This window comes from Cebidichthys violaceus, unplaced genomic scaffold, assembly GCF_023349555.1.
Source record: "Cebidichthys violaceus isolate CVI_PGR_0920_01 unplaced genomic scaffold, fCebVio1.0.p SCAF_1, whole genome shotgun sequence".
In the NCBI taxonomy this organism is placed as follows: domain Eukaryota; kingdom Metazoa; phylum Chordata; class Actinopteri; order Perciformes; family Stichaeidae; genus Cebidichthys; species Cebidichthys violaceus.
In genome coordinates, this window is record NW_027176262.1 from 19,739,939 (window position 1) to 19,766,115 (window position 26,177).

Genomic DNA, 26,177 nt, shown 5'->3' on the forward strand with positions numbered 1-26,177 from the left:
TACAATAAATACTTACATCTTAAAATGATCTGACCCCCTCCTGTTGAAGTCATTGATCGCTTGCTCTGGCAAGACCTTTTTTTTTATATTGAACCGTTTCTTCTTAATTTCAGTGACGGTACGACTCTCAGGTGACACGTCATCCTTTGGCTTCAGAAGGTCCCTTAATCCTGCTGCTGACGCTGTTAAAAGTGAAAGACATTCCTTTTATTGATCTCCAAAAGCAGGACTTTAATGTAGGACATATGGGGCAGGACGTACCGGTCTTATTGGGCCATTAATTATGCAATTGTCTTGAACGCACGGACATTTATCACTGGCATTAATCTTTAATTAAGTGTTAAAAAAAATTAAGATATGAATATGAAAGTGTTCTTGCATGAGCTTCAATGAACCTAAGGCTCTTTATATCATGTGTAGACAACTTGTATTGTCTGGTTTCTATGTCTGCTGGTGCCTTTACTATTCAGGTTTGACTAAACATGGTCCTTAAGTGAAAGAATCAACACGCGGTCAGTCGATTAGACAACAAGCACGCACCAAGGAAGGACTTTTTCTCCAGGTGGTAACACAATTACTGACCAGTCTGTCAAATTCTAAACTCAATTTGAATTTCAAATCTCTACAATATGCAGAGCAGGCCCTGATACTCAGTGGGCATGTTGTTACCTAGTGCTTGCTTTTAAGAAGGAAAACGCTCCTAACAAACATGGTGTGGGTTGGGTGTACCAGCATGACTCAGCCACACTCAGCTCCAAAGAAACTTTTCATCCAAGACGTATTGATCGCTTTCACAACTTCGTTTTTTTTTTAAGTACAGATAAAGCCTCGATCCACTCACTTACTGGCTTATTTAAATATCACATATCCTATCAATAGCATTATAATGTAAAAAAAAAAAAAAAATATGCTGGTGGAAAAATGTGAATCGATGTTAAACTGACTGTGTTGAAACAAATCTGTCCAAGTGTCCAAGGTGTGCTGTTTCTCACTGGTATCAATTTCTCTGGACAGTTGCTGCTGCCTGCTGCTTTGATGCTTGCATGCTTTAAATCATCGTCTTGTGAAGGGCACTTTTGGGTCATGGATTTGTCTCTGTAACCTCAAGCGTTCATAAATGTGAGCATTTATATTTGCACTTACTGTACATAAAAAGAAAGAAAGGTTCATCCCTGTGTTTGGCTTCACGAGCCACGGTGAAGCAGCTGGATGCATCATTTGAATGCCACTCTTCAACCTTTAAATGCTCCATGGTGGTGTGCTCAACCGTCTCTACCTCAGGTCTGTGTAATCCCCTCGGTGGCCTCTGCAGGGAATCCAACGCTGAAATGACTTGACATCCTCGTTATTTCAAGAAAATAGTAGAGTGCATTGTTTGGGAGAGAGGGGCGAGTGGGAAAAAAACGCTGAGAGGGTGCATCAGTGAGAATAAATCACATGGTCGTTTTGGCCAAATAGTTATAATAGTTGTTGTAGATGGAAGAGAAGACGAGACATTCACACAGACATTAAAAGTGGCATTTTAAAATGTCTTTGATTATACAGCGCTATTAGCAACAAACAGAGTTATAAGCACTCATACATATTCCTAATGCTTTATAACAGTAAGCGTTATATACATTATGAAGCATTTTGTTATTATTCATGAGGGCAAATATAATACTTCATAATTGGTCACTCAGACATTTTTTTGCATGGATCATAGTATTATTCTATCATATAGATTTAATATATATATATATATTTATATACATATTTTTTCACTTTGCTTAAAGCAAACCACTTAGAATGACTTATAGTCACATTATCATGCATTATAACAGTAATTATAATGTAGTACAATTACAGTTACAGGAATTATAATACATTGCAAAAAAAAGTGACCAGCAACTAAAAGTTTGATCATTATAAGTCATTATATAATGCTTTATTAAGTGTTATGATTATTGTTATAAAGCATTATGAACATGTTTGAGTGCTTATAGCCAGACCTATACGGTTCAATAGGCAGACTATAACATATTATAGGTGGGTTTATACAATAAAGTGCTCGAGATTTATTTTATTTGTTTGTGACAGAATAAGTGTTCCCTTCCCATAATCCTCAGCAGCTGCAGAGATGATGAACACTTCCGTAGCTTCCTCCTCTCTCAGTCCAGAACAATTCCTTCCTTCCTTCCCTGCATCAATTCCTGAAAACAATTATGGGTTTTAACAACCTCACAAAGCGCTGCGTGATGATTTAGCTTCATGGACTTGGCCTCATTTCTACTGCAATGCCAATAATTGGTGGACTGCAAAGTAATGTCCAGAGGATTTCCCAAATTCGGAGAAAATTTGATCCAGTCGCTTTATAGCGGAGCAGAAGTGTCGGTGTGCTCGCAGTCCCTCTTAACCTATTTTCCGACTCATCTCGGCTTGCCCCGAATTCCTCCACATAACTTCACGTGCGCCGCTTCAAACAGTAGCACACCTTGCTCGTCGGGCTTTGAAGTGTCAGCGTCTTCTCCGAGGACACATACGAATTTCAGGCACGCGCTTCATGCTCACTTCTTCACCGCGACAGCCGTCACTGGCGGCACGTGTAATTTCACCACTGTGAAAGGTTCTCGCTCCGCTCAGGTGTGCTCTGTCTCGTGTTGAACACAATAATTGCCTGCGCCGCTCTTCTCTTTGGTAATTGCCTTTTGATTGAGGTCATCGGGACAATTAAAGCCACTGAGGGGTGAAAAGTGGTAGCAAGAGACTTGGAGACAGCTATGCTAGGTGGGAGACAGGAGGAACAAAAAGCGTACAGGAAAAGATAATTGTGCGTCCGGAGACCCACTGAAGTCAGCATAGGGCGCCGTACAGAACGACTGTGTCCACACACTGCTTCATCTCAGTGTGTTAATCATTATCTGCTTTACAGGATCTATCGAGGGTGTCGTCAGGGATCAAGGGAGCTTAATTCTTCGTTTGTCACGTCATCAATTCAATTAGATCTCAGCTCGAGCATCGCAGTGACATTGCACTTTTTATGATTGTGAACAAAGGGTGAGTATGTCCCTTTTTGAAAATGCTGTCAAGCGGCAACATTGGCAACATCCACTTTCCTTAAAATCTGGAAAAACACAATTGGTGGTGTCAGTTCGGGGAAATTTGTCCTGGCGAAACGCAACAATTCACGATGGTGTGTCATACAAGACGGGAGATGCGATTTCCCTTGTTTGCAGCGGGGCCTTTTAGACGGATCATTGTAATTTTGTGAAACGCTGTTTTTTTTTAGGAATAAGACGCGTCACTCCGGCAAGTTTTGTCAAAATCGGGTCAGCGGTTTCTGGGACGTCGCTTGTGACGAAGGAGATACGGAGGCGAGCAAAAGCGTTCACGTAATGAACAGGAAGCCGCCTCTGAACAGTCACACATCGCTCGCCTCAACTGCAGCAGCCGGCTGGATGTCAGGTATGAGGACCGAGTTAGAGAATATGCTCTCATCTCTAGGAATTCCACCTGTTTTGTGACATTTTTTTTTTTTGTATCTGCAGTAGCCGTTCTCTGTGAATGTGTGCCGGTGGAGTGTGGGCAGGAGTCGTCTCTTCTGTCTCCGTGTGGGAGACGGCGGCGGATCTCTTCTAACACTCACTAACTAGTCCGAGGGTGTGCGAGAACCATTTTTTTCAGCGGCTGACTTTTTTTTTTTTGTGGTTTTCTTGTTGTGAAGACGTACAACAGAGGCTACAAAAAAAAACAAACACACAGCCTTAATTGTCTCTGTTCCAAGCGGCAGCAGCGACCGTCCAGTTCACACTTTCGCTCCAATTTGCGAGGTTTTTTGGGGCGCGATTTGACACAAACTTCCAGACGTCCTCTCCGGCTGAACGGACGATTTAGCATCAAAGAGCAGCAGCGAGCAGATACATGAATGCACCAACCGCAAGACGCTCACTGAGGCTTTAACACTGACGGTTATCACATGGCATATTTCCTAAAGACCAAATAATTAAACTAAGTGTTTACCCCAATTAGACTTTTCATTACCCATTCGGATAACCATCAGTGACCCTATTTTAATAGACCTCATCCCTGGAGTTTGACTATTGTTATCAGGGGTTACGGTCTGTCTTCACACTCAGTGGAGAGTTGTTATGATGCCATCTCTCTTGGGAATGCTGATAGCCACCATTGTTCCTCTCATGTGATTGTATGCCAGAGACAAATAACGCACTGATCAGGAAGACCCGCGTTGCTCTCGTTAGATCGGAGGCAGAATGCCGTCACGTCGTTCTCATCAATGTCAGACTGCAGCTGAGACTGAATAGGACTCCTCCACCTGTTTCTAATTTAAGGCCCACTCCTGATTGGTAATGTAGAATTCGGAGGATAACCTTTCCAAATAAATGAGGGGGATAAAATGGAGGAAGGATAAACTGGGCCATAAATAAGTGTTATGCCAATGCCACCTGTAATGAGCAAAATAAATATTCTGCTTCCCCTCACCCATCACTGGCTGCCATTATGAATCCACATTTAATGTATTCAGGGTCATATTTCTTCAAGACGCGCTTCGGAGCTTTTACAGGTGCAGAGTTGTCTCCCGCGTCACTTCTTAGTTAAAAAAAAAAAACAAGACGATGCATTTTGTGTCAGTAGATCCGAGGGAACGTTGGCAAAACTCGTTTGTCTCTACCTCCTGATTGGCCTGGTGGTATTTAATGGAACTGGTCATCCATCTTAATTTGATGTTATTTGTTTATTGGATTTTTTTGAGCCTATTAGAAATATAAAAATCTTTGTAAATTACCCAAAAAAACATTTTTTTTCATTTAATCGAACCATTTCAAAGCACCTTCACGGCGCACTAGTTGGCGTTCTGAGGCCCATCAGCTGTGTAAACGAGCGTTGAAAAGCTCTTCGATTGCACCTGGAAACAGTCTTGAAGAGAAATCCCTCTCGAAGCAGAGCTCACATTATATTCAGCAAATTCACTACCTACAAACACAGCGCCTCGCTTCGCTGCGAAGCTGCGCATCCAGACCTGAATCGTGATGTCATCAGGTGACCTTTTTGGAGCTCATCCAGCGAGACTGAATTAATGAGTGACGCTGTGGGCTCAGAGGATTTTCACTTTTAAATATTGCATCCAAATGAGTTTTATTCCAGCGTTGGGCTCTCAGCTGTGATTCAGAAGACGTCCCCGCGTCCCAGTCACATCACCATGGGTGCTGTCATGGCGTCCCGGGATTTGTGTCATTATTCACTGTCTGTGAAGCAGCTCCAGGATTTGTCTGTTGATGACATCATCACTACAGTCTGACTCTGCTTTTCAAGGACACGTTGTTAATATTCAGTCTATTTGGCTCTGGAGGGCAATATTACCAAAAACATGTTCAAAAGATGCATGAATGTAGATAATGCCGCCTAATAATCAGCAGTATTCTGTTGAAATCAATATATACGGAGCTCATTTCAGGGCACGCAGACATCACCGACGAATGGACAATATTGCAATAGTCTTGTTGAAGACAGAAGACGTCTTTATGAATAATTATTCTAGAAGCCGCTACAGCGCAGCTCTGCAAATCCCCTAAATGTTGAGTTTGGTATGCAACAACCTGGCCACCTATAGAGCAGGTTAAGTCTGTTTCATAAACAGGTGCATGTTGCTTCCTCTGGGTTCCCTCAGAAGAACCTGAAATGTTCTGCTTGTGTACGTGTGGGATAGATGCAGACATCCACAGGCCAGTCTTTATGCATATCAGAAGGAAGCAGCAGCGCGAGTGAATGTATTTGCTTCACGCTGCACTTGTTGACAACCTGCTTTAATGATTTCAAGTTCTCCCCACTTGGAACTTTAAAGTAATTACAATAAACTTTTCTGCTAAACCTGAACTTTACTGCAGTGGGAAATAGATTCCTAACATCGCACAGAAGCGTAATGCTTTTGTGAGATGTTTGGTTAAAAGTCCTCGTGCTTCTGAGTCTTTAGGAGTGCTACTTGATTACTTCCTGAAAAGACAAACCATTTTTGCCCGACACCAATCCTCTCTATGGATGAATTTTACAGTACATCCTCGTACAACTTTCTCTTCACTACAAACGACCAGTTTCCTTGATTCCTTACTCACACAAAAAAAAACCTAGTGCTAAGAATAGCAACATGTAAACATGACATTAAATGTTTAATGAGTCATTCCCGTTACGCTGCTTAGTTCACTGTACGAGGCGGTTGCAGGAAATTCTCCTCATTTTTTTGCTTTCAGAATTAAGTGCCCGCTCTACGGGTCGAGGTTTGCATTAATGCAGGACTCCCACCGGCCTTTCTGCTGCAAATGCAGTTTTGAGTGGCGTGGGTATGTTTTAAAAGCTGGGGGGCGATGACACTGGGATGCTGTGAGTGTCAAGAAAAACATAATGAATGCAGTTGAGCTGGACATTTTGTTTGATATTTAATTGATAAGCTGGTCAGACGTACGCAGAATGTTGAGATGATGGGAAAAAAAACAAACAAAGATCTGCGAAAATCTTGAATTTAATAAATACAATGAGGTTACAAAATGTCAGCCTTTTCAACAACTACAATTATGCGACAAATTAATTTCACCTCCCGCTGTTTGCCTGCGATTGTTTCTAAATGGTTTTCCAGTGGAAACCTCTTACAGTGATCACGTCATCCCGAGGCCAATTGCCAATAAGCGGATGATTATCATAACCGGATGTTGGTTTTTTTTCCCTTTATTTTCATGCAGATTACCATCTAATTGGCATTTGTGTATTTATTACATGAATCTAACGTAATGAGGACAGCTACGCTAGTTACTGGATTATATCGACTGTTTCCAAATACAGTACAGCTGTTCCACATGTGGCTTCGACCCCAGGTGCTTTCCTCGCGTCTTCTGTCTCCATCACGACTGTCTCTCGTTGTTTCAGTAGAAGAAGGGAACCCGAGGAACACCGAGTCTCCCCGCTGCTTCTCGTTGGCTCGTTTTTTGGCAGTTGGTCATTAGCTCCGAGGAGAATACATTCAACCACCATGCATTCTGTGTGTGCAGCAGCAGCAGCAGCAGCAGCAGAGGAACGCAGAGGGTTCCTAACAGTTAAATAACAAGGGAGTAAAGTAGAAAAAAAGAAAGACATAGAATACTGTAGTTTTCAAAAATTCGAACAAATGTTATCATGTATGAAAAGACTCCAAATAAATACTGTAAGCCGACTACTTGATAGGCAAATCATTTAAGCAGCACTTGTATAGCAATGCTTTTGTTCCAAGCTTTTTGATCCATGTGAGCGGTTGATCACTGTAACCGCGATCACTTGGTGAACAACGGCAAACACACGCCCACACAGGAGCCGCTCTGAAACAATGTGAACGTCGACGGGGCTTTCAGATCGGCTGCTTTCTCCAACACCTTTTGATGGCTTCATCTATGCTGTTTGCCTCACCCCGCCTCCGGCTACATGACGGTTCAACGAGACGAGTGACGAGTGAAGGAGTGGGAACTTGACCAACTGAGGGGGTTGGTGGTGGGAACTGATACACAAAGTGCCTCAAAGCATCAAGTTTGCATGCTGTAGCTTTAAATCTAGCTTTAACCCCTTGTTCATCTGGTACAGATGTTGCATCTTCCCTGCTGTTGCTATTTTCCGAGGGAATTCACCGTTATCCCCTCCTGCACCTGGTCCTCCCTAGCAGACTTTGCTGTGGCTTTAACGTGACTTAGCAGAAGGCTAATCACGTAAATATGTCCATTTAACAAAAGGGCTTGTTTTGGTCAAAGGAGTGCGACTGTGGTGAGCGTAATCCCCGTATTATCATGTTTTAACTTCATCCCCGTGCACTCGGATTAAAACCTCTAGCGTGTGTAACGAGACTCATTCTAAAGAGCTTAGCGGCTTGTATAGGCTGAAATAGAAAAAAATCAAGAAAAAAAAAATCTCCAAGCAGTGTTTGCTGTCTTTTTCTAACTACACATTCCAAAATGTTCATTTTGTTATCATGCTGTTTTCCCCTGAGAATGACTTCACTAGGTAGAGCCTGTGAAACAGATTGAAACGTGCAGCTCGACTGCACCAGGTACTTATTTGGACGTATAATGTTACTGAAAATATTTTGCTTGTTAGTTAATGTTTATTGTTCAAACTCGTTCCAAGGCTTTCACAGTAAATGGACTTTCTAGTCGTTCAACCACTCAAAGCACTTTACACTACTGCCAAAATTCACCCATTCACACACTGATGGCAGAGGCTGCTTTACGAGGTGCTAAACTAAATGCTCATTCACACACACACACACACACACACACTCACACAGTGTCTTGGAGGGACTCAAACTGCCAACCTTCTGATTAGTGGATGACCCGCTCTGCTTTTCTGAGCCACAGCCACCTCCACTCACCCACACAAAAATCCTAATATTCATGAATAACTTGTGAATGTTTGTATTTATAGCTTCACATCACATCAAGCTTCCTGTCAGGAAGCAGACAAAGCAAAGTCTGCCATCACCTGTTTTGTCCACACCAGAGGAATGGAGGAAGATAGAGTTACACAAATGCCCTCTGGTCTGTAGTTGGCAGAGTAACTTGGAGGGGAAAATCTTCTCCAGCTCTAGCTGGTCCATGACGACACGTTCAGTTGCCGTACCGTTTGATGGAAGTCTATGAGGAAGGGGATAGCGAGACCTTATGTTGTCCAGGACAAAGTGTCGCTGTAAAAGGAAGCTTTTGAAGTCAAGGTGGCTCTTTAAATGCTGCTACAGCGGCATGCGGTGCTTCTGTGTCTGGTTTGTTCCAGTTCTGTGTCCACCTAGAATATATATCATATTCTACAGTATTATAGAACGTATTACCCACACAGTTTCATTTATGTGCTGCATCATAATGTAGTCGATCTGGGCCGAAAGCAAATGTCTGCCTTTCATATTAGCGGAGCAAACGCTAATAGGGATTTGTACGACATATCTGTAATGCACCCATGTCTTCAAAGTGTTCATGTCACAATATCCACAACAACGATATGAGCAAGCGGCGCAGAGATAAGCACCACGGAGAGCAGTGAAGTGCCATTCACTCACCGGCTCATGCTCATCTTTTTTAGGATGATTATGTTCAAATGGCTACTGAGGAGAAAGCAGATGTTCGCCTCTGCTACCACTAGGCACTTGTGCCGCTGCTATTGGTACCATTACAGATGCTACTACTATGATATTACTATCATTACCACGACTGTAATCACTACTACCTCGAGCACTTATTATTGTCATCATAGCACAGAGCTCAGGACGGGCGTCAGCGCTAGCATTTCGTGTTACTCTCTGTTGTTTTATTTGCTTCATGTATTTCATATAAATACGCACAGTGCCATTTACATTAAGTACAAAAACATTAATAAGATTACACTTAAAAATCAGGAATGCAAAAAAAGTTTATGGAAAAAAAGCTAATTTTACAAATGAGAAAGACAATTTCCTTTAACTTGTATTTGCTGTAGTTTAACAGTACAGTGTGTGTGTGTGTGTGTGTGTGTGTGTGTGTGTGTGTGTGTGTGTGTGTGTGTGTGTGTCAGTAACAAGTGCTGTGCTCGACTACGGCGGCACTGATTATATTTCCGGTGTCATCCTTCCATAGACTTTCCTTCCTTGATGTTGATGTATGCTAATGGGAAGCGGTGACAAGGTGAGACGAGAGGGCGTGAAGACGATAATTACAATCAGGCTCTGAGTATATGTGAGTATATGTGAGTGTGACACGTGTCATCAGGGCCTACGCTCGCCTTCATGACTCAACCTTTGCTTCTCCAATACCTTTGGTGAAAAATGAAAAAAAAAAAAGGTTAGATCCATGAAATATTTTAGCTTTAGCATGAACAGAGAAACAGGCTAGTTGTTGAATAATCCATAACAAGTTGATGTTGATTATGTAATAAAGATTCTGATCTTCTAAGATTCTGAATTGATTCACAACTTCCACAAAAAAAGAAATCTCATCAATTCATTCGTGTTATTTTGTGTATGATACATTTTTTGAAATTGGCAAGTTTCTGAGAAAAAACAAAGGCAGCTAGCCTACCAATGTCATTTATGTAACTGGAAGAATTGATATTTTTTTTTTTATTCTTGAAGTCACTGAGAATTGAGAAATACTACAGAACATTTTAGTTCCACGTGTTTATTTGTACAAGTTTAGCATGAATACATAAATAGCTGTTGGCCTTTGTGTGTTTACGTTATTGCAATCAGTTGATAGAACTTTTTAAATATCAAAACTCCATAATCTTAAACACATGTTACTCTGCCCTAATGCCATCATTTGCCACACTGCCTTTGCTGCCAGCCTTACGTACTGAATCGAGAATCAATTTCCGTTCTGAGCGATCGCTTTGAATCAACAATCGTTTTGGAATCGGTTCGTGATCCCAGGAATCGAAAATGGAATGGTGAGGTACTGAAAGAGTCACACCTCAACAAGTTGGTGAATTCCCCCAGTACTACACAAAATGTTAGTGCTGACAAACACGGTACATGTACCGGCACAGTACTCGTAAAAATACAAATTAAAGGCGCCCACTGCAGTTCATTCATACACTTTAAACTTTGCTGCGGGGTAATCGTGGCTAAGTGGAGAGCAGGGCTGTCTTTCAATCAGAGGGTCGTCGGTTTGATCCCCGGCTCCAGCTCCGCTAGTCTCATGTCAAGGTGTCCTTGAGCAAGACACTTGCTCAAGGACACAAAATCGCTCCCGTAGCTGCGTCTACAGTGTGTAGATAGATATTGAATTGTAAGTCTCTTTGGATAAAAGCGTCTGCTAAATGACTGTAATCTAATGTAATGTAATGCTGTCAGAAGCACACGATTGTCATTTCGTATTGTCTCGTGTCCGATAACAATACAGCTGCTGTGATTACCAGACGGTGTGTGTGTGTGTGTGTGTGTGTGTGTGTGTGTGTGTGTGTGTGTGTGTGTGAGTGTGAGAGACTTGGTTTGTCCAATCCTCAGCCGGGAGAAAAAACAATGTCTGCATTTGTTTCAGGCATAACAACCGCGTGGAAACACCGGCATGACACTAAGTAGAAGCATCGCAGTCAGAGCCCTCGGTGCACCTCGTTGCACCCTGAGCTCTACCTCCATTAACAACCATCTGTCTGGGCGGTGATCGCCCGGACTGAAGCGTGGCAGAATCCAGCTCCTAATGGACACGACACACACCTGGAAAAGTTCCAGGATTCTCTGGAGTGTGGGCCGTTTTTGAAGAGTACTCCACGAAAGAGCAAATCGGAGGAGATTCCGCTTTCAGGGAAACCGTTCCTCTGATGTGTGACTCCTCTCCTGGACCGGTTTCAGTAGATTAAGTCTGCGTAACAACCCGTGTGCATTCATGGAAGAGTGGCCACTTTATTTTAAAGGATATTCAAATTAAAACAATATTGTCTGTATAGCTTATGGACTGCGTCTTTGTTATGTTTGTGCTTTGCCAGTCACTTCCTGTCATTTATTTCATGTTTGGTAGACAGGTATTCCCGCCTAATGGAGCCCACTTTTCAACGCCATTGTGCTCTAAGCCTCTATGCTTTGCGTGGGTTTTTGTCTCGTCTTGTGAATCGAAAAGGACTCTACCGTTTCCTTTCCCCTCGTATAAAGTATATGGTTGACTGGAAAGTGAAAGCTGAGACCACAAAGGACATGTCTGGCAGAGTCCTGTGAGACGCTGAGCATTCAAGGAGGGTGAGCTTTAAGTTGTCTGAGTGCAGACCAACTTTATTTGATACACACAGGAGACCCTCGCTCTGATAAATACTTGAGTAGACAAGATTCTCCTCTCAAAACCTCGGTTACTGTAAGTCACAGCCACTAAAGTGGTAGCCTGGTATGTTCAGGATAATACATATCATTTTGTGTCTACATTTACTGTAATCATGACACATATATATATACTTTGCAGCTGCAATTGCAATACGCTGCTTTGTATCTCTGCTGTTGCATTTTCAACACTGATATTATAACAGCGGGTAAATGTTGATAGCAATGTGAATCTGAAGCTCATTTTTTTTTTTCCCCCTCTCCTCCGCCTTCCTCATCCGTTAATAGGATATTCACATGCACCTGGAAAGCCGTGAAACATTTCAGCTCAAACTACCCACGGTGCTGTCGGAGTGACGGCCGAGCGCTGCAACTAATCAAGTAGTGAATCAGCTGTGCACGGCGGACGCGGCTGATACCGGGGGGACGTTGTTAGATAAGGATTGTGTTTGGCACTCTTCCGAAAGTGAAGAAGACCGACGCTAAATTGTGCAAAATGTCCACTACACATGAAGAGCTATTACATTTATGAAAATTCCACTTCTAAACACAATTGGCAGTGTCCAGAGAAGCCAGTGAGCGATCACTAGGGATGGGTATCGTTTGGGGTTTTTTCCGATACCGGTGCTAAAACGATACTTTTAAAACCATACCGGTGCCTAAACAGTGCCTGAACCGATACTTAAAAAAACAAACACACAAAAACGACGATTGACGACATTAAAGAAAGAATTTTTTTATTGCCAAGGCAATTTGTTTTCTTCAAATTGAACAATATATTAACTGTTTGAAGATAAATAAATACAAAACACTTGGCTTCAAACTACAGCTTCAAACTTTTTAATTTCAAAGTATGAACAATATATTAACTGTTAACAACAGTTTACAGTATACTTAAATAAATATAAATAAACTTCAGCAATTCTTTTGCAGAAATATGAGCATATTTGCCTTGGCACCGAAATGAAGCACCGAAATCTGCGTTGCGTTTCCATATTGGCACCGGTTTTCGGTACCCAACCCTAGCGATCATGTCCTTGCAGCAACAGAAAATGAGCTATTTCAAACTGAAAGAAAAGGGTGAACATGAAACTAGCCGTTGCATTTTAAAAGGTCAACTTTGACTTATTTTGGACACGCATTAGTGCACATCTGTAATTAACTGATTTAAAACCTGCAAACCGGCCGTTTTTAGTGTGAACCATGTCATCCGTGTGTATTGTGTAGATGTGAGGAACATTAACATGCATTGTCACTCCTACACGACTACAGTTTTTGTTCAGGCTAAAGTGAATTACGAGAGAATGATTGTCTGTGTCACATTTACCAGCAGCAACATTAGTGTATCAGTAATTATAATGCAAAATATAATATTATGATGCAGTAAAACTCAAATCAAGTCATCTCAAAATGCCCCCAAAAGACTTCTTTGCGTTTTAAAATCACTATAATGTTCCTCCGGGGGTGGAAGCTCCTGGACCTTCTGATTTTAGTTTCATATCTTTCAGAACTGTTTTCTCCCTCTGGAAGGTCTGTGACTTCATGTCAAAGCTGCACCTGCCACACAATCCATTTTGTAATGTCGGCGTTTCCAACATGGCTGTTTATTCATCACTGGTCATGAAAGAGTCCTCGCTGCGTTCTGACGTTCACATGTGTTCTCGTTCCTCTCATGGAACAACTAAACAGTTTCACACGCAAACGACAAAGAAACAAAACCTCCTTTCCTACAACAAGCACAACAGCACTCAATAAGTTAACTTCATCACCACTAACCGCCCTCACTGTGTTCACAGACAGACAGCAGCATGAGAGGTTGCCGTTTTCTCTCCTCTCTCTGAGCGCCGGTTAAACCTCCGGGTCGTATGGTCATGTTACAACAACAACAACTTGTTCGACATTATGAGTAAAAGAAAGGCAAAAACAGTTTAACACACAAAGTACCACAAACATATTATAGTTGCATAAAAGAAACTAATTGGCAATGATACAGATTGCGCATATTAACTTCTTTTGTTGTTGTTATCAGCATATTTTTCTTACTTGAAATAAGACAAATCAAGGTTTTTTTGGTTTCACCTTTAGGTGGACTAGTGTCGGCGGCTTGCTCTCTAAAACGAACCAAGACAAACGTGCCAACTTGCAGTTTTTATGACAATACTCCAAAAGAGAACATGTTCTTTGGACAGACTTTGTGTTCCTTCAACAACCACACTGCAGGCCAGAGGTGGTGCAGCAGCAGAGCAGCCGGTGGGTTTTCTGTGGGAAGTAGATGTGCTTCTGACTCCCGGTTCCCATGAGACCTGATGTGGAAGCTGTTCGGTCCAACACGTACCCAGGGGTTTGTCTGACAACTCGCTGACCTACAGCAGCCAGGAAGTAAAGTGCTGCGAGGAAGGGACAGGGAAGGCTTCCATTCCCGAGGTGACCTGCGTGCTTTCAGCGCATCCAACAGGCCTCCGCTCATGTTGCGTCACACAGCCAGCTTTCATTTTTATGCGGCGGTGTGCGGCGGAGTGGAGGGCGACAGTGAGGTGAAGCAGGGTGAGAACCTGTTGACAAAGAGAAGAGCAGCCTGGGCAGACAGCTGTCTAGACAGCTGATCTTCACCTATTTATTACTTTGTATCGGTGAGCAAAGAGAGTGCAAGACGTTTGTTCAATTATCTCCAGCTGTAGAGAAAGAAGCACAGCAGATTACATATGAGGAATAACCTGAGAAAAGACAGCAAAAACATCTCATGCTGCAACGATGGAAATGGATGATTGTGCTTGCTTATCTCTCTTTGTTTCTTTTCTTTTTCTACCTAATTGCTAAGTCGCTAATTGTTTAAGCCGCTAGCTCTACCGCTGGTGCATTCTGGGAGAAGAGGGAGCAAACGAGGTGAGGCCGAGACAAAGGAGGCATAAATGATGAATGTGAGACGAGTCCTGCTGGATCTGGACATGCTTCCCTCAACCCACAGAGCCGCCGCCTGTGCCACCGTATTAATGATCTACATGACAGACGAGCTAAATGAAGATGAGAGAGCCCGTTAGTGAGACAAGAGGGGAGGAGAGAGAGAGAGAGGGAGAGAGAGAGAGAGAGAGAGAGAGAGAGGGAGGGGGAGAGAGAGAGAGAGAGGGAGCATACATTTAAACATGTTGACAAAGAGGCTGAAAAAGTGCTGCTCTTTGCTTGGCGATGAATGGCGCTGGAGGACAAGGTCAGCAGATCTTGCATTTTTTTTTTTTATACACATCAGCAATGCTTTCCATTAGCGCTGTTTGTACATAGAACGGCATCCGTACATCCAGATGCAGTGTTCTACACTGAATGTTCACCTGAATACCAGTGTTTGTTTTCACGGTCAGGTTTTGATGCTGAGCTTATGAAGCTGCTGTTGAAGATAATAGCAGGAGAATGTCATGAAAGCCTCAATGTTAGGATTTGACAACCTGACTGAAGGCAATGAATGGGGTTGTTATATATGGGCTGTAGCTGATCTGTACAGAGAGAGGCAAAGTTGTTTTCACAGCAATATATAAATTTAGAATTTTGGGGCGGTTTACACTGACTTCAGGGAGGTTGAAATGATTTTTCGGGAAGGTGGTGAAAAATAAACGTCTGGAATCTTGAAAAGCCAGCTGCTGTAACAAAACAAAACAACAGAAACGCTCTGTATTGACCGAAGTGGCTCGTCGACGATCGGCAATCTTTTATCAGCAGGGGAAACCATGTGACCAGCACATCTCTAAAAGTTATACTTGCTCCCTGATTTTTCCCCTCATCCATCCGTGACTCCAAACCGTGACCTTTGTGATGCGCCGTCCCGTGATAACATCCTTCCAGCTGCACGAGCAACTCCCGTTGTCAGGGTGTGTGCGTGGAGGGGCGTGTCTGATACATGATGATGTATGAACCTCGTGTCCCGCCTGTATTCTGATTCAGTGTGCATGTTTATTAAAATGCATGTAATCATGTTTTAAATTGCACGACGGCTGGATTCTGGCGACATCACGAGATCGCATGAAAATCCATCTTGTCGGGCTTTGATGAATGCGTGTGCGATCAGTGGTTCAGACCAATCACAGTCCTGTGTGGAGCCACTGGCAGCAAGGGGCGTGGCTTGAGTGCGTGTTTGCATAGACGCTACAATAGCATCAGTTATATCAGAGTATTTCTTAATTGGAAAAAAAGAGTTAAAAACAGCACTGGAGTATTTTTTTCAATTGATATTATGAGATTCACTCTTCTCACGATTGACTTCGGTAAGAGATTGATTGAAAGGTTCATCCAGTCATCTTCCAAGTATGTTTTTTTGAACGCGTCTGCCCCCTTGTTTCCAGCAAGGGCTTCTCAGAGGGTTCTGTGTAACAAACCATCTGGATAAACGTAGCAGCAACAATAGTCTCTAGCCAAACAAACCACCAACCACAGGTCAAACGAACCTCAAACTTCTAAAAAAAAAAAAAAAAGAGTCGTGATTTGAAGACAGTCTGTACGCTGTGAGTGTGAGAATATGCTCAGAAGTGTCCTGATACACAAAATAACAAACTCAAGGCCATCCCGCTACGCAGAGGCTCCAGCTCGTCCATTATTCCGGGGACACCTTGCTGTGTTTAAATGGTCATGTAGATGACTGCAGTCATTGAGGGAATAACTGGTGCTAGGCAAAAGATACATAGTGTTTGTTCAGAGTCCTTTATGCACAACAGCAGCTACACATTGCTCACACTCCAAGCCAAAGGACTGTGTTCCTCTTCACAAACTGTTCACACTGTGTTTGGAGCATACAGAGGCCAGTTAGATACTCTGAACGTGTGTGTGTGTGTGTGTGTGTGTGTGTGTGTGTGTGTGTGTGTGTGTGTGTGTGTGTGTGTGTGTGTCAGCAACCTATTTAAATAACTTCAAATATCAATCATCCTTTTACTTTTTATTTGCCTTGAAGGTTGCAATTTGGGACACCCGATCATGCCGGGACGCATCACCCGTCAAATCTGTACGCTTTGAAAATCAGATCCCGCTCTCAGTGGATCCGATCAGCCAGACCACATGTCGCCTGGCTCACAATGAATTCGGATCTCAGTGAGGTGCGGACAGCATGTGGGGACAATCCACTCAATATATCAAACGCAGGTCTCCATCTTCCTCCCCACTGGCCGGAGTTCCTCTCCTGATTCCTCTCCTGTTCATTCACTGCTAATTAAAAACCTACATTTTCCTCATTTTACTGCTCCAAAATAAAAGCTTTTAAATAACAAAATGAAGGTGGACTTTTATTAGAACAAATGTATACATCACCGAATCAGCAGAGCTTTGTTAGTGGTAATCCTTCAACAAAACAAGTCTACTACAGGGAAGAAGAGTAAGCAGTACAACTAATGTGGGACTTTTATTGTGAAGAACTTCACAGGAAAAGAAATGTGTGAATCCGCCGTTTTACAGCCGCTCCTTTTGACCACGGAACATATCCGATCAGGCAGGCCGTACTGAAGTGTAACGTTTGGACACAAATATAGTCGCGATAAGTATATGAATACTTTGGAATCTAGTTAGTGATAAAACAAGCGATAGCCCGTTTCAGAGCTCGTAGTCAGTGCTGTGGGATTCACGATTCTATGAAATGTGTGGTTTTTTCTCAGCAAAAGACTCGCAACAGTCCCGTTATTATTTGGGGATCTATAAAGAGCCGGGACTGCAGGGGATTAGAGAGTGTTTGGCTAATAATGCTTTTGTTCCACATGCGATTTGTTCTATAAATAACAAGAAATACTCTGTTGTCTTCACAAGCGTCTCTTTCTCGTCACATCAGTTACTGCAGTGTTGGTCCATGCGGAGCTACGTTTTGCAAAGTTAAGGTCACAAGGAGAAGTCTAACCTATTATATTCTTTTACATGACATAGTGTAGTGGGGTATAATTTGATCCTTTATGATTTATATGAAAGATGTCATTTAGTGATTTGGGAGGATTTAAGTGTGGATCCGGATGTATGTGATAACCAGACGTGTGTGTGTCTCTCTTGTCTCTCTGTTTACAGGCAGCTTTAATGAAGAAGCAGACCTGCTAACACTCTTGCAGAAGGGACCCTCTCCAACAAGTATGGGGTCACCATGGAAACCATTTCTCCTCCTGTCTGTCATCAGTGGCCTTTCAGGTAAGAAATTCAACGGGCAGTGTTGAGAGATGAGAGCGGGGCTTCCCATGCACTGATATTAGGAGAGATTGTAGGGCACACACTGAAATCTACTGCCAGGACACGGCCATTGTAAATGTGACACAGCTGGGAGAGCAGCACTGATGGATGTGAGAGGTGTAAACAACAGGTGCTCTCAGAAAAAAAGCGTCACCCAACGGCTAGGTGGCATTAATACCGAACACCTTTATTAGCCTGACAAATACCAAATAACCAATTAATATACTTTCCTTTTTCAAACGTCAAAATGCAGGACTCTGCTCCATCCTCTGAGTCGTAGTTTTCTTGTAGAATATCTTTTACTGGTGCGATTAGCAGTAAATGCACAAATCTTTTTAGTTCCAGATCAAGTGCCCCCATTGGTGGGTCTAGAGCCTGCGTCTGCCGGTCTAATGGACGCTGCACTTTCTAATGGTTCTTTCAACCCTCATGAGGACAGTTCACGCTCTCGGTGGCTCTCTCTCCGAGCTCCGTCTGTGGGAGTCGAACACACAGCGCTGACCTCTATCATCTGCTCGTTAAGCCACACTATTAAATGGAAGCTACTGTTTCTTCACTTTTGAGCCCTGTCTCTGGGGACTGCTTGATTCTGAATAAATTGTGGACATTTTTTAGAAGGGAAAGTCTGGATTGGACTGTCATAATGAGCACTATACATACCAGTGGGTTAACAAGGTCCTCCGTGCCTATACCTAACGCCGAGGAGTTTTGAAAGGTGATATTTTTGCGTGCAACAGGTTTATGGCCTTTCTGTGATGTGTTGTCATAACAAGCATCTTCTTGGCTCCACTTTTTAAAGTCTTTTATAGGGCAAAACCTGTATGAATCAGAACCAAGGTTATTAATTGTAACCCTAGTTCTCTGGAATCTCTGACATTGTCACACTTCTGCTCTTTCTGTCAGTAACTTTGAAGATGCTGGTCTCGGGTTAATTAAGACAACGATTGGTTTTAATAGGGCTATTTCTGACGGCCATATTGTGCATACAGCAATGATTCATTTCCATCCAAGTCTTCTGATCTTCATTGGAATTTTAAAACGTAATAATTATTTTCTCAAGAACTGTTTTGTTGTGTTCGATCCGTTGATTTATGTTGTTTTACATCCAAGACAGTGCTACAGGGAGGGGTCTTTTTTTAAGGCCAACCCGAATGCTTCGAAACGTAGACCGCTGCCGTGGTAACCGACGTTCAAATCAGTATTCCATAGCAGAGGCTACGCTTTACCCCGGAAATCTCAAACAGCCCATGAAATACGGTACATGAATCTCACATTATTAATTATGCATCAACATGACTTATAACTGATTGTCAGAAGGATAACACTGTTGTGGGGTGACCGCGGATAAGTGGAGAGCAGGGTCGCCCTTCAATCAGAGGGTCGTAGGTTCGATCTCCTGCTCCACTAGTCATGTCAATGTGTCCTGGAGCAAGACACTTAACCCCAAAATCGCTCCCGTAGCTGTGTGTACGGTGTGTAGATACTGAATTGTAAGTCGATTTGGATAAAAGCGTCTGCTAAATGACTGTAATGTTGTGTGTAGACGGACGCTGTCTCAACAAAGCCGGGTCTATGACTTTAAGTGTTACAGGCTACGGTCTATTTGTTCGTTTGTTTGAGCAAATTTGTTGTTTTTCATTTTGACGGACTGAGTGACTGAGTGACTGAGGGACTGAGTGACTGAGTGGAGGGTGAGAGGGGACTGAAGCTTAGAGAAGGAGGCTCTTTTCTGCAACATTTGGTGGCCAAGCGCCCGTGGAAGCTTGGACCGTCGTTGAGTATCTCCCCCCCCCCCCCCCCCCCTCCAGCAGGCTGTTTCTACTCACACACTCGGTGCCTCATTTGTTGTGCAGTGTTGCAGCTTGCACCAGTGGGTAGTAGTTATCGGGTATGTGCTTGCGTAGACAGGGTAACAATGCACTTACATAGAGCAACAATGCAGTGAAAACAACAGCAAAGCAGTTTTTGGGTGACACATCTTTGTTCCCTGATTAGGAGCAGTGTAAGGCGTCTACGGCCCAATTCAACACTATAGAACGATGCCTATTGTTCTGTTTATAGCCTATATTCTTTTCTAAATGTACGCTAATGGGAAGACAGGGCTGTGGTTTCATTTGCATAAGCACTTGGAATGTTTTTGTAGTCTAATCATAATCATTTTAAACCCTTGTCTTTAAAGTGTGAGTCTTGACTCCCCGTAGAGTTTGTGAAAGTGAATCAAGAGAAGTGTGGGGGTGTGTAGGAGAAACTGTGAGGATATCTTTTGAAGATATCTTCGCCAGCAAAGGATCTCACTGATAAAACTAACCATCAAAGAAATGAAATTAAAGAAAGCAACCCTGCTCACGCCGTTATAGTCCATCTCCACCTTGTTTAGTGCTCCGTGTTTTCATATCTCGCTCATGTCAGCCGTACTCGTGAGGCTCATCTGGCTTCAGAGATACAGCCGAGAACAACACACTGGATATTTAATAAATTGCAGCACTGACAATTTAACTTCTGTGTCCTCTACGGTTCTCGAAGCAGATCAAGGCGTCACAGAGCACAACTGAATTTCTCGAGGGAAAACCAAAGACGCCTCCATTATCTGGTTGTCACATGTGTACACTGCTCTGCCACCTCCTCTCCAAGGTCCAAGTGTAAGAGGGTAAAGAAAGAGAGACGTGTAAGAAAAACTTTTCATTTCTTGATCAGCATTTTAGATTTAAAAAAAAAAAAGAAAAAGATGAAATGGTTTGGAACACATGACGTGCAAACATATTCAGTCCGTCAAGACTGACTCAGTATGAAACGCTCACTATCTCAACTGCAGTGTAACCGCAAAGTGCAATGACTATTGAACATTTTTCAAACCAATGCGAGCACTTAAGAGATCTCTCAGGAAAATGTGCCGTTGGTGTCGATCTGATTTATGTGAGATAACAGCAAAGGCCATGGCTGCCACAGTGCAGACATCATCATGAGCAGAGAAATATGGGAACACAGACTCCACTGTACCATGTCTACCGCAGGACTGGACAACGAATAGACACTACCGTAAAGTGTTCATGTTATTATCAGTATTTCCTAACTATATGTAGTATTGATATTTGTATAAAGCTGGAAACATAATGAAAATAATTCAGTGTTGCGTCTAAACTCACCGGAGAGTAAATGTGAAATGAATGAGCTTTGGATCCCCGAGCCATGTTGTTGACCTCACCCCGACTCTAATCTAACCTCAACAGTAATCATCTGCTATTCATATTATTGTGAGGATCATATCATATTTAGAGATGCTTGATTCTAACTTTTGCCTCAGCATTCTTACTGTAAGTAACTTTAAAAGTATAGAAGCACACAGAAGATGATATTGTAGCTTGAGCTACAGTTGAAGCTCGTGTTTTAGAACCAAACCGTCACCGTAGGTCCGGCCAATAATTCAATATGATCATCTATCGTCGCTCAATGGTTGATCGTATGGTGATGAAATCAAATGTCGAGATATCTAGATACACAATTCCGACGTCTGAATTGCTAATAACGAACACACACTAACTCAATTTCTCAGAAAATCTGATTATTTTGCTCGCTTACTTAAATGAAAAATACCCAGTACTTTACATTAGTCAAGTATATAGTGTGCATTTTTTATATAACATCTTTACTATATTATAATTGTATATATTGTGACGTGTATTTTCTTGTATTTTTCTTTTTCTTTTTTCTTTATATATAATATTAAGATTTTTTACCTGTGACCTATTGCTGCTCTGTAACCTATTGCTGCTTGTAACAAAATAATTTCCCCTCGCGGGATCAATAAAGTTACTATCTATCTATCTATCTATCTATTTAATTCACTCAAGAGTATACAAAACCACGTCTACTATTTATTGAATTAACAGAAAACACGGTCCAGATTACACAGCATGTAGGTCGATGCACATAATGTGGAACTAAAGTGGGGAATTCCCGCCAGCATTCTGTCAAATATAAAAGTGTTTGTAATTTATTTTCAGAATGAAAATAGTTTACCAAAGTAATTGCCCCAATGCTACCTCAGTCCCAAGCAAAAGGACTCGGTCCGTCTCTGACGCTTGCACCACTGAGGATGAAGCGAACCGTGACTTCAGTGCACCGTTACACTCTGAACTATAAGCATCGCATTGCAGAGAAGCTAGAGGTTTTCTGTTTATCAAGACTTAAACTAGTTTATCAAGTTTATAAACAGGGCCCTGTGCAGTTCATTTGTTTCAGTTGAGTCAATTCTGTCCATTGATTTTTGATCTCGGTGTTTGGTTCCGTGGTTCCGTGGGTGCATAAAGTTGACAGAATCTGCTCCGCTTGTTCATTATCAGTATCTCAGCCCTCTGTTCCTGCATTGACTCCTGTTGTCTTACTGCTTTGCAGAGTAATTGCCTCTCAGAAGAAAAAAAAATAGGTTGACTCTTTCTAAAAAGCCTTAAAGAACTTTATTATGGGATTGATTTTTCTATCTTTACATTCCGCGCTCGTATTGAGGGAAATATGTCTAACAGCCGAGGTAAAACATATCGAGATTTTCTGAAGCCCAAGCAATTTAAAAAAAATCAAAAGTTTGAGACAAACTTAAATCAAGCTCATGAAATCAGACGTTCCAGGAAAGGAAAGAGTTGTGTTCATGTTTTCACATTCAATCAAATATTATAATATGCACATTCATAAACTGCAAGTCATTACCTTTCAGCAATGATGATGTCACAAAATAACACATTCACATTTCACATTAGCACAGCCAAAGATTACAGCGGCCTTGTTTGTCCTCTGCTAGTGTAATAGAGGAAAGACATTCTTCTCTGTAGAGCTGTGAGCTTTAATCAGACTAATCCATTTGTGGTCCTGAACATTTGGTGCTTTCAGTAACAGCAAAACGTTTCCGGTGCAATCATTTCATTTCAATTTGATGGAAAGTTTAACACGACGTTTGAGAAATGCATTGTAGTGTTTCCCACAATCATGATCACAATATTTCCATTACATAGTCTCATCCCATTTTGTCCATTTTTACACTTCTGTTGTGCATTTCTTCATCTGTAAAGTCTTTGTGAGATGAGAGAGCCAGGAGATCCATATAACAGTGGAGACAAATAAAATGTTTATAGGCATAGCATAAAAAAACAAAGAAGAAGAAGAGACACACCATTCATCAGCATTGTCCTCGGGCATATTGTTGTCTTATAACAAGCAATGACAGGCCTTTACTTGTGTTTGTTGTCTTAGTTCTTTTTGCCTTGGGAGATATTTTCTGTGCTCATTCCTGTTTGCTTATTTTAAAGGGATGACTCTCAGTAGATCTCTTGAAGGAACGTGCACTTCCTGCCATCATCCGTTCACAAAGTGGCAGCTGAGCATTGCCTTATCAATAACAGAAATGAAATCAGTCAAATTAGTGATGCACAGTTTGTCTGCAGCTCTCATACCATCGTGGTATTGGCTTTTAAACCGTGGAAGAAAAATTCAAACATGCTAAATTGTGGCGTCAAACAGCACATGTTGACACCACAACGTTGAATGTGCGAGGACCATAGGTAGCACAAAAGACAACAACACAGCCCTTTGAGCTGAGTACGCTTTTAAAGCTCACGGCTGTCACAAATATGTCACATTTCAGTAAGAGTGGCGCACTTCAAACTGGTTTTCAATATTACCAACAGCCGCGGCCATGAAGAGCCATGAAGAGCCACTCCCAGGGGTGCGATGCAGTCTTTGTCTGTTATGATACTTTTGACACCATGTAATGGATTATTGACCCACTCTGCTCTCTGAATATTCTGAAAATGCTCACTTTGAAGACAATAGTTCCCCTGCTCTGTTTTACTCTCCTCTGTACTCGTCTCCTTGTTCATTTCCTACATATGTAATCCATGCAGTTGCACAGTTAGATTCATCTCATGTGTAGACAAGTGGGCTGGGCAGGTATGATGTCTGGGGCCACTCTGATTGGAATACAATGTTGCTCGGAGTGTTAAGTGTGGAATGGTAATTCAAATGTTCCTCATCAAAGTCGGAGGTATCTCGATATTTACAGTGGGTTGCAGGGAATACAGATCTGTAGAGCCGGATAACTGATGCATGAAGTCATTCTCACCAAGGGCACAAGAGTCATGCACTAGAAATACGGGGGATTGGAGTATTTGCATGCACTACACAGTAAGTGGGACCATGCAATGAATATATTGCTGTGGTTGTATGCCTTGAAAAATAAACATTGAGATATTGAGTCACACCGAGGCAAAAGGGGGGTTAACTGCAAATCCCAACGTCCCAACATCCCACTAACCCCAATAAGAAAACCAATGCCTCAAGCTGTACTCAATAGTTGCAACTCTGCGGGTTATTATCTTTCTGTGTACAAATACACAAACTTTGGGATCTATATTTGGCTCCCACCATCAGGCACTTATGGACTTTCTCCAACTGGCAGGCTAACCTGAGCTGTGACAGCCTCTCTTTCACTCACAACCTGGGCCAAAGAGATGAAACGATGAAAAGAAAAAAAAAAGAAAAAAATATCATTGTTGATTTCTGTAACTATTACAAGTTGGGATCAACATTCAAGTCTTGGCAGTAAAGCGTCTTTGGTGTGCACAGTGAGCAACACTATAATTCGTACCATGGGATTTTTTGGCACTTCAGAATACGCGAGTACGTACAATGAGCCTGTGTGCTGAGGCCAGCCTTTGAGTCCTGCTGTCATGCGCCACACAGCCTGAAGCCAATTGCAAAAGTTTGTTGTCATTCGCTTCATATCTTAAATGCAGATAAAACGTGTGGCATCTGATTTTGCGTCATGTCACAGTAGAATTAGGTTCTACCTCCACTGTGGGCATTCCATTAAAAAACCAGCAACACAGCATGCTGGTTAGAGACCGACAACATAGTGCCATACATCATGCAAACACCGCCGCGGTTACATCGTCACTCCGGCAAGGTTGAACCAGCTCATACAATCTCCATAGAGAAAAAAAAAGAACAGTGTTTTAGTAAGTAGCCGGCTGTGATGGGAGGCGAGGTGAGGCTGCATATGATGTATGGATTGTTCCATCCGTAATGATATTCTGCTGAATAAATGGTCTCAAGCATAATCAGCTTCAGTCAATATAATCTCCCCGTGAAGGTCTTCATTAATCTCGCAGGCTATGTCTAATCATGTCCGTCCACTTGAGTCCCCGTGAGCATCTCACCTACTTACTGTGTGATATTCTAATTAATTCTCCACAGCGCAGTCGTCCAGAGGCTGCAAGACTCACAGCGCTGACGACCCGACGACCTAACGCCAGCGCATCAGGGCTGGACACTGACGGCCATGATGAGAAACTGGCCAACTCTTGGCCTTTGGTTGCCTTCAGTGTGATCTGTTTGCTTAAAACATGTCATCTTCCCTCAGCCTCACCTTCCCTTCTGGTGTTAGCTAGTTAGCACGTCCTCTTGTCTCTTATTAAGCCATTTAAGTCTCCTCAGTCGGCCATACGTCCTGATAATTTAGACGTCGCCGCGTGTTACATTTCTATTGCTTAAGCGAAAGGTCCTCTCCCTTTCAGTGAAGACACAGTTTAACGTAGGTATGATAATAAGGACACGGTAACGGGAACGTTTGGCTTTTTTCTCTTCTTTGTTAGCGTGTAGAATGGCCCTGGTCTCCTCCGGTGATGTTATCACCAAGGTGGTGTTAAGACCTGGAGCGATTGTTCTGACGCTCCCTAAATAGCAGCAGGTGCAGCCCTTTCAACAACAATGAGTGCTTCTGATTTTGCGCCCTCTGAAAGATAGGGATCAGTGGGATCTGCAAGGGTCACTGCTCTTATCAGATGAAGGTTACAGCTGACAAGAGCAAGTGCCTGTCAGCTTCAGTGGTCAAACAAACAAAAGACTCTTCTTTTTAATATATATATATATATATATATATATATATATATATATATATATATATATATATATGCTGTATTTTGTCAGGGTTTAGCCCCGGTCTGAAATGTTATTTTCCTAGGTAAAGGAAATGGACATTTATAACTTGCACTTCCCAGAACAATATGCAACATGGCTGTTATTGACAGGATATCTGTATTTGATGCATAACAGGGGTGTGCTCTGGCACTGCTTCCAGGAAAGTGTTTTAAACGTCTTGTCTCTCGTCTCCTGGTTTGGTTATGCTAATGAGGCACAGGAAAACAACGGCCAGCAGGGATAACTCTACCAAGCGTGG

The 26,177-nt window shown here is 42.3% G+C and overlaps 1 protein-coding gene across 6 annotated transcripts in view; it reads left to right on the forward strand.

The window, feature by feature from the left end:
• The window catches only part of cntn5 (contactin 5), a 107,833-nt gene that overhangs the window by 16,921 nt on the left and 64,735 nt on the right, over positions 1-26,177 (forward strand). For 3 of the 6 annotated variants that reach the window (XM_068713970.1, XM_068713977.1, XM_068713984.1), the window contains exons 4-5: positions 3,269-3,444; positions 17,798-17,914. In XM_068713970.1, coding sequence (XP_068570071.1) covers positions 3,375-3,444; positions 17,798-17,914 — 187 coding nt within the window. In that variant the 5' untranslated portion in view covers positions 3,269-3,374. Of the gene's footprint in view, positions 1-3,268; positions 3,445-9,608; positions 9,657-17,797; positions 17,915-26,177 lie in introns of those variants that run through there. The other 3 variants (XM_068714009.1, XM_068714001.1, XM_068713993.1) reach the window with 3 other exon arrangements.